This window comes from Amaranthus tricolor, chromosome 17, assembly GCF_026212465.1.
Source record: "Amaranthus tricolor cultivar Red isolate AtriRed21 chromosome 17, ASM2621246v1, whole genome shotgun sequence".
Taxonomy (NCBI): Eukaryota; Viridiplantae; Streptophyta; class Magnoliopsida; order Caryophyllales; family Amaranthaceae; genus Amaranthus; species Amaranthus tricolor.
The window spans coordinates 9,894,175-9,904,174 of record NC_080063.1 but is presented as its reverse complement, the minus strand read 5'-3'; the positions used below and the strand labels follow the sequence as shown (position 1 = coordinate 9,904,174).

The 10,000-nt window shown below is 32.7% G+C and overlaps 1 protein-coding gene across 3 annotated transcripts in view; it reads right to left on the bottom strand.

Moving 5' to 3' along the window:
* LOC130803868 (transcription initiation factor TFIID subunit 10) overlaps nt 1-10,000 on the bottom strand; it is a 12,617-nt gene that overhangs the window by 2,359 nt on the left and 258 nt on the right. For all 3 annotated transcript variants that reach the window (XR_009039952.1, XM_057668079.1, XM_057668080.1), the window contains exons 1-5: nt 9,938-10,000; nt 9,768-9,832; nt 9,092-9,154; nt 7,502-7,559; nt 7,316-7,366 (exon numbers count right to left, since the gene is read on the bottom strand). The exon at nt 9,938-10,000 is cut by the window's right edge. Coding sequence is in view for 2 of the 3 variants with exons in the window: in XM_057668079.1 (XP_057524062.1) it covers nt 7,316-7,366; nt 7,502-7,559; nt 9,092-9,154; nt 9,768-9,832; nt 9,938-10,000 (300 nt within the window). In the remaining variant the exon portion in view is untranslated. The remainder of the gene's footprint in view (nt 1-7,315; nt 7,367-7,501; nt 7,560-9,091; nt 9,155-9,767; nt 9,833-9,937) is intronic.

Here is a 10,000-nt window from a genome sequence, read left to right as displayed (position 1 = left end):
CCCTACTGCCATCCCTCCTCCCACTGCCACTCCTTATCCTCCGCTCCTCCATTACTGCCCACTTTCTCTTTCCTACTAGCGATATGACCTTTACCTTTCCCCCACTTCGAGACAAATTTTATGACAACCCCTTGGCTATTGTCTTCCCCAACAGACTTAAATTACACAATTACAATAACTTGTTTAAACAAAGTTGAGTAAAATACGTTTCGATATATTGCGATAAGTTCAAATTAAGGCTACCATGATTAAGTTGCACAATTACAATAACTTGCCTCCACCAATAAAGTCCATACAAGACCATGCAAGACTAATTCATTAGTAATTCAACCATACAAGACTCAATTAAAGTCCAACATTTTAGGAAGAATAACATTTCAATCACATCTAATTTATTTAAAATCTCATGTTGTCACAAAAATTACCACACGATTATGATGGTCAATATTTATTAGTCTAATAAAGCAAATATCTATTAGCCTTTATCTACAAAGTAGAATAACAATAAGGTTTTGATGGAGAATCAAGAGAAACTTACTTTACCATAAATGAAAAAGGAGGCAAGAAGGATTTAATGGCATCGATTTGAACAGTTAATTTTTAATTTTCTTTTTTAGGTTTTGTTTCAACTCTTTTTTTCTTTTCTATTGGCAAAATAACCATTGTAGGAAAATGGTTAAAAGATGAGATTCTTGTGAGCAATTTTTCCTTACATATTTTATTATACATCATCGCAATGATGAATGATACCAAAATCTGTTACGTAGTTTGGAGGAAGTATAAAGTAGAGATTAAAGGCAATCACAAAAAAGCACACAACAAGAACCTAGGACCAGGACAAAGATTCAAATAAACTGACAAAAGAAAAGCAAGTAATACATGTAAAAGGTAGCAAAAGAAATTCAGCCAGAGTAAGAAGTTTTTAATCACAAAGGTTAAAATGGAACTACAGTGGGGAGAACAGGAAATCTTTGTATTCTATACACAAGCCCAGTCTACGCATATTGGAAAGCCTAAAACAAAGAAAATTTTGAATCCTACGGCCAGAGGGATACCAGGAACACCTTTCATAGAAAAAAAAATAAAGGCATGAGCTATATCTTATGTCTCAGAAGCTATTCCCTTCATCCATCAGATGGCACTAGCGCCATTCATTGTTTCATACATAGCATGTTCTTAAAAAATGCTTTAGATGTTAGAATATTTGGACAAACTGCAAGATTCTAAGGGTCCTTGGCACTTTGCTAGGTAGGGCCTTCAAACAAACTAAACCGTACACAATGACCAATATCAAAGAAAATTGCAACAAACTTCAACCAAATATCAAAGTTTCCTCCAATGAAAAATGAAACAAATCATGAACGAGACTGTAATAACTTATATTGATCACAAATTTCAGATCTCATTGAGTCACCCAGTAAAGGTTTAGAAAGAAAGGTGGGTCGGAATGCCATATACTAAATGCTCAACAAAAGAGTCAACCCTAGCTTAAGCTTTAGCAAAAGAAAAAAAAAAAAGTAAAGTACTGAAGAACAGCAGTAGAAGAGTGTAAACCAAACTCGTTAGCCCTTCTGTCAATAGATTTTATTAACACATTGCATTTAGACGCAACTATCACAATGCCACCAAAACAACAAAAAGAAATGGTTTAATCCATCCTAGTGTTAGTTGATGATACAAGAATGCCTCGACTCCTTTTAACATTTAGACAGGTCTTTCCCAAGCTAAAGGCCTCTTTCACTGCAACCTCCTTTGAAAGGGTATGGTATGTCATCTTCCTCTCATCCCCTCTATGAATAGGATATACAAGGTACGATGATAAACATCCAATAATGTTTTTCTTTTGTAGATTTGATTAATGCGAGTTAGGTAATGCATATGTGTAGAGATAACAGAAGAGCATTTCAGGCCTAAGGGTATGGTTTTTTTGAAAAATGTGTACTTCTGTCTTAGCTATAAAGCATACGGGGAATTTACAAGGTTTTCCAAAATTCCCTTCGTTTCGTTTTGTATATTCCTTTCCTTGTCCTTGCAACAAACCAAATGATCCATCAATATCGAAAAGCTCTAATTTCCTTAAAATGATGCACCATTTATTTGTCCAAAAATTTATAGTTTTTTGGTTTTATATTAGAATTAATTGCCAACTACAACCTTAAAGTTTAGGCCTTTTACAAAAAACAACCTCAAAGTTTTTTTTTTTGCGAACAACCTTCAAATAAATAAACACGACATCCATATAGCCACTTCACCGGATTCAGGTGAGATGACGTGCTAAATGACCGTTAACCAAGGTAATCACCTTTGACTTTCAATAAAATTCATTAACTTAACCTAATTACCCAATTACTTCCGATTAAACCCTTCTTTCCCAACCTCTCTCTACTCCTCCCCAATCAACACCATTCCCCCACCCCAACACCACCACTACCATTACTACCACTAACAACCCCCTTAAAATCTGACAAAACTCCAAGCCCATCTTCTTTGTCTCTTTTAGTCACCATTTTTTATTCAAAAAACCCCAATCAAATTCCTAACAAATTTTGTAGGCAAAACAAACTGACCTTCAATTCCAGCATCAACGTCCATCATAGTTACATGGAACGTGGAACATAGTCACGTTCCGCGATCGGGGAACGTTTGTCCCCAATCACCACAAAACGCGACCCAAATCGATCAAGGTGACGTCCCGGTGTGGAAGACCTTTTCCAAAAAGTATTTTGGCCTTCATTTACAAATTAAAGAATAAAGAAGGGAGGAAAAACAAGATAAAACCTAGAAAACCAAAAAACTTCCACTTCAAAACAATTTCTTAACGCAAAAAAATCATATTAATTTAATTTTGTTTTCAAATATATTTTCTATACATAATGTTTCTTGTACACAATCGTTCCCGAGTCAATCAAGGTTGCGTTCCTTGTTCCCATTCCCATTCCTTGTTCCTAACCGAATGTCATTCCAGGTAACAACGCTGTCCATACTTTCTAATATATTGGTTTCGATATCCACTTCATAAATTATACCCATGATGTGAATTTGGTATTAACACTTGATGCTACTCAAGTAATTTCAGAAATCTAATAATAACAAAAAACCCTAAAAATACTAAAACCATATCTTTCGCTGCCCCAAATTGAAGAGCAATTGAAGAATGCCATTGACCAAGAATTGTTGTATATGTGAGATTCGAGAAGAAAAAAGGGTTTTTCTTGTATTGCACTTAAATAGTTTATCAAGTAAATTGGGTAAATATTTGAGATAGAGACATCTGAGGTTGTGGGTTTTTGTAATTTACGGGTGCATACAGATATTGATGTTTGTAGATATCATATTAGTAAGTTTAACTAATGTGTGATTTGAATGGGTACACAAACAATGGGATCTCATGGTGGTGTAGGTGATTCTTCAGTAATAAAGATTCTATCTCTTTCTAGACAAGGGTCGTTGTATAGCCTTACCCTTGATGAGGTTCAAAATCAGTTGGGAAATTTGGGGAAACCTTTAAGTAGTAAGAACCTTGATGAACTTCTTAGGAGTGTAGGTGCAGTGGAAGTCGGGGGAAGTACTGATATTGGCAATGGTGTTCAAAATCTCAACCAAGGAGCTCTTGGACCGTTGCTTGACCAACAATCGAGTTTTGATTTGTCACAGGATTTAAGTAAAAAGATAGTTTGATAAAGTTTAGAGGAATTTGGTGTTGGGGTGGGGCAATGGTGGTGATTGGGAAGGGTAGAGAGAGGTTAGGGAAGAAGGGTTTAATAGGGGGTAATTCGATAATTAGGTTAGATTATTGAAATCTATTGAAAGTCAATGGTCATTACCTTGGTGAACGATCATTTAGCAGGTCATCTCACTTGAATCCGGTGAAGTGGCTATATCAATTTCGTGTTTATTAATTTGAAGATTGTTCGCAAAAAAAAATGTGCGGCTATGTTTTGTTAAAGGCCTAAATTTCAAGGCTGTAGTTGGCAATTAATCCTTTATATTATAACAAACTTTAGGAAATTGGCCCAAGAATTAATGCAGACTTCCATTTATGTGAAGTTGGAGTTGATGTATCATTTATGCAATCATGGGTTAGTCGAAAATGAACGTGAAAAATAACCACGAAAGCAATGTACCAATTTGTGCCTTTCAAAGCTACAAATATACACTTTTTACTATAATGAGAGATCTTAAAGAAGTCACTCAGTGAAAGAACAAATCTATTTTAAGAGAATTTTTCCTGATACATCGTACAAATAAGAAAGAATGGGTAAAAGAATTTCGTATATATACAGAATAATTGAAGAACAACAGTGCAAAATTAAGATCAAAATTTAGAAAACAAGGAAAAGAAATCCTATATGGATTAAAATAATGAATAAGTCACATATATAAAACAATGTCAAAACCTTAATTCCAATAATATGGGGTAAGTTAAATTACCAAAGAAAATGACAAAAGGTGAAGATAATGAAAAATGGAGATAAGGTTTTAATTAGGGGACTGGTTGTTTCTAGTACTTGTAGCAGAATTCCCTTTCTTAAATAACCCCTCCCCCGATTATGAAGATGGAGCAACTCATTCCCAAGGCTCCACCTAGACGGGATTGGGGTCAAATATTTACAACATTCCCCTTGTTAGTGATAATAAACATATTTGAAACATCACAAGAATATACAACCAATATTTGTAGGGATGACATTGCGGGTGTGTTTGGTAAAAAGGAAGTAGAGGATGGAAATGAGATCAAAAATCCTAAAATGTGGATATCCCATGTTTGGTCCATGAAAATGAGACTAAAACTAAGTTTGGGAACGGGTTAAACTTTTGGTCGATTCGCATCACATTATTATCGGGGGGTATTAGAGGGGTGGAAATTCGGTTAAAAATGTTAAAAGAAATTTATACCATTGTAAATTGGTAAATTTCACAAACCAAGCATAAAATATTACAATTCTTAAATTATTTTTAGAAACGGTAAATTGGTACATTGTTATTTTATTACCAATCCCCTTCTCACCTATCAAACAAGAAATATTACAATTTTCAAATTATTCCCATCAATATACCAAACAAGGGATTGAGTTATATTTTAACAATTCCCAACAATTAATTTCCAATCTCAATCCCACCGTTCTATCCTTAAATTCTCATTCCCACGTACCAAACTTCCCATTTAAGTTAATCCTCAATAACTATAAACATTCACTAGTACTTTAGCGGCCTGTTTGGCAATCGGTACTAAATTGTGGAAATGAAAATGAATTGTAGTATAAATTTTCATGATATGTATTATGTCATTCCCATGGCAATAAACGTTTGATCATAAAAAAGTTTTTTTTCACAATTTTACATTACCAACTAATACCACATATTCAAATGGTAATGTATTAGAATGCATTTTGTAAAGAAAATGAGAGTGTTGGAGAAGTATAAGCATGACCATTAAATTTGTCATAAATGGATCAAATAATTTAGATTTGATGAATTAGTTGACTACTAGTACTTCAATTACCAATATTAAGCCTCTAAAATCTAAACACATCTCTTAAAAGCTAGTTTAATAAAAAAATATAAACACATATCAAAACATCAAGAACACTAAACAACAAACCTCAATTGAGAGGGAAATTTAGTATACATCTTAATGCATGAACTTGTCCAAGCCTTTTATAGGAACTTAATTGGTCCACGCAAGACTAGTTGGGCTTATGATGAAAATATCAATCAATTATAAACAAAATGTATGTGATAAGCTATACAAGAGAAGTTAGGGAATTCAAAATGCCCTTGATATAAGCAATGCTCCAGCCATTGTGCTTTTTGAGGTAGCTCATTATTTTTGGGAAACAAAAAATAACCAGACTTCAATGCATTTAAGTATCTTAAATGAACGAAGTTCCTTGATTTCAACCTCTAAAATATCATCCCAACTCCCAAATAAATATTAAGTATGCATCTATGTAAACTAAGGGTGCACACAGTTTATTTTGGTTTGGTCTGACAGTAAAATTAGACCAAACTGAAAATTCTAGTCTCAAAATTTTCCACACCAAACATGACCATTTAAATCACTAATTTTTTTATATTTTATATTTTTTTTTTGTAAATTAATATGTTTATGCATAAATTTTGCACCTATAATCACCAAATATGATAATTTATAATTAGTTGATTGCATCAATATCATTCACGTATACATTACAAGAAAAATAACTACATCTAGAAATATCTAGGTAGGGACCAATTTTTATTGAAAAAATTATAATTTTTGGTAATAGTACAGTTTATGATATGGTCTAGTCTGAGAAAAAAAAAATCAGGCACGAACCTTTAGATTGTAGAACAAACTAAATACTAACACTACGGTTTTGTCCGATTTGCTTTGCGGTTCAAACAAAACTTTTTTCATCCCTTGAGTAGACAATACCTATGTTTCCCTAATCATCCAACCAAACTCATATGTGTTGACACACTAAAGATATATTCCAATAAATTCCGTTTTCATTCACAAATTCCCTCTAATATGAATATCTAACAGATGGAAGAAACAATAATCATCTAATGATTCCAACCCGACTTCAGTTGGAGAAGAAAAACCCAAAATCAACTAATTGTAATACAACAATGTCAAAGTCTTCTCCCAAAATATTGAGGTATGCTTCATGAACCAATATATGATTTTCATTGGTCGTCCAATGTCAAAGTCTTCTTCACTCATTTTGTTTTCTACCATCTCGATCAAAACATTTAAATACTTTATACATTGCCCTCCAAATCATATTTGGTCTTTCTCGCTCTCTTTTTGAGTTGCAACTTTCTATCTTCCTTTGTATAACATTAATGAATACGTCTAAATCATCTTAAGGGATTTTCTTTCATCTTTAATTCAATATTTGCGACTCCTAAACCCCTTCTAACATTTTCATTTTTGAGTTTTATCCCTCACGATATGTCGACTTATCAAAATAAACATTCACATTTATGCTACTCTCATCTTCCTACAAATTTCCTTACTAAAAGCCTAACATATTAATCCATAGAATAGCATTGGTCTAATAATAACCCAATAAAACTTTTTCCTTAACTAATCAAATTTATATTTTATTGAAATATTAATTGAATTTTATTCTAATTTTAAAATAACAATGACAAAAAAGGAGTTAACATTGGTTGGCTAACTAGATCTTTAAAGAAGTTTAAGAGATAATCATCAAACATTGACTATGACTATATTCACAAGACATCAGCCCGCAATCTTAGTTCTTGTCCATAATACTTAAGTTAAAAGATCATTTAAAAGCATTGCAAAGCAAGATTTATTTACCTCTTTCAGAGCTCTTGAGAGATCTTCCATAGTCAACACAAGACGCTTGTCCTATTACAGAAGCACAAGGAAATATTAATGTCGTTTTCTACCATTCCACCACCATAACACCCTATAAGTTTGTCTGCGAGGAGAGGAGGGGGCATCACAAGCCCATTTGCGAAATAACAATAAGCATCAACATACCTTTTGTTGCTTATCTCTTTTGTCTTTGATCACAGATGATTGTCTTGCTTTACAGTGCCTGCATTTGTGTGTCAAAGTATGTATAATTGTCATCATCAAAGACCTAATAAAAATGCTTCAATAAAAAAATAAAAAAAAAACTATAAAGCATTATAACATATGCAATGACAAGTGACATTTAGCCAACACATTACTTTGTTTCACATTTCATTGGAAATAACCTCTGTAAAAACACAAACATGGGTTTCTGTTCCTTTAGTCGTGTAGCTATTATGTAACACTCCCTCGTCCCAATCTACTTCATACCAAGGGTTTTGGGTACCAATCATAACAACTTTGACCAAAAATTTTCAATAATAATTTTTTATTTTTAAAAAAAATATATAATAAAAGATATTAGAAGTCAAAGTTGGGGTTGAAACATTGTTGTTAAAATCGTGATTTTGATCTACGATTCTACAATTTTACGATCCAAAATCAAGCTAGCAATTTGAATCGTAGCTAGAATCTTAAAGTAGTAGAATCTTATGATTCTAGTTGGAATAAAATTTTTAGAGGTAGAATGATAACACGATTCTATGATCCTACGATTTAACGATCCGATTCTATAAATTTAGTATCAATTATTGCTAATTTTTCTTATGTACCATCTTTTACTAATCTCTTTTACATATACACATAAATTTTAAATGTTCCATAATGAAAACTTTTAAAAAATAAATTTCTTAATCGCTATGAAGATTTAAACTAATTATTAAAAAGCTTTTGTTATATTCTTAAAAATAAAGTCAAAGAAACTTTAATTCATAAATTTAAACTTTGAAAATGGATAATAATGATAAGAAACTAGATATTTTTAATATATTCTAGTTTATTTGTAGAATCGTACGATTCTATGATTCGATTCTACCTCTCTAAACGATTTTAAGTAGAATCCTGATTTTAACAACTTTGGGTTGAAATTCATTTATTTATTGATGTTCTTCATAGATTTCAAATTCCGAAGGCATCATATATCAAGAGGCACACTGACACAAATGGCCTCAGCATAAGGTCACAAACTTTGAGGGCCTAATGAAACAATAGTTTCTCACCAATAACCAGACTATGGTTGATCATCTAATTCTACCTAACTTTTATATCAAGAAGTAACAACTAATAAATAAATCAACTCATTAATAACAGTAGCAAGAAGCAACTGTAGGTCTTTTCATTGCATTCCAAAGATCCAAAGGTATTGAAGACTAGTAGACATGCTATTTCGAAAAGGGCAGAACAAAACGAAAAAGCACTCAGGCCACAGCCTGCTTCATACAACAGTAACCTCCAATAAAATTATACGGCACCAATAACCCCTGGTTTAAATACCTCCAATAAAATTATATGGCAAAAATAATCCCAGTTTTAATAACTGCGAAGGAGAATTTCACAAGCTGAATACAGAAATGTTACTCATACAACTCAACTCACATTATTCAAAGACTTCATTCAACATGCACGATATTTGGATTCCACCACACAAATTAGCTACACTAATTAAGTTATAATTTAAAAGATATCACAGCAAGATGAAAAGAGCAAGAAACATACTGCAGAGAATCTGTGGCAACCTCTGTTATAAACTTTTGAGTAGCAACAGCAACAAGTCTAATCCTGGAAAAAGGTCAGAACTCAGCAATTCATACAGAAACAACAAGAAGGGAAAAAATTTGTTTTACTTGTAGCTGTTCAATCAATATAACTGCTATAACTGGGCAGTTTACCCCTCAAATCTTAACAAAACTCATGGAGATGGGGTTTTTATGCTATATAAACAGCACTACTGAGGGTGCACTGTTGGTTGTGCATTAAGCTAAATATTGACTGACGCCAAGCCCTATGAAATTCTAAACAAAACAATAATTGAACAGAATTTCAAGATTGCTATGATATAAGTCAATCCAACATGTCCATTTAAAGCGTCAATTTGACATTATCAATACACTATCCTATTTCCTATGCCAATTCACATCAACAAATAAATTTACCTCTTCTAAAGCGTGAAAAGTGATCGTCATAAATTATTTCTAGCTTAACAATATGCGTTTCAAAATAAGCATAAACCAAACTAAACAGATTTACTTTCAAACGTCAACCTTTTACTAACCTTAATAGTGAAACGCACACTGTTCATACATTAAAAAAGTTTAAAACAATACTCATCTCATCTCAAAGTGACAACTAATTTAGCATTTTGTAAGAAAACAACATGAAAAAGAATACCTACAATCGAACATCGGGACATTGAAAACCGCTTTTAGCGAGATAATGCTCCACCAATTCGTCAGGAACCTAAAAATACAATTGCAACAATCTCATGAAAAAATTGAGCGAAAATCATTGAAAAACAAAGAATTGACGAACAAAAAACGATACTAAGTAGAACAAAGCAATTACGGTAGGAGTAAAGTCCATCAAGGAAGCAAGAAAGTCGGAAAGGGCAGCATCGTCGTCGTGTCT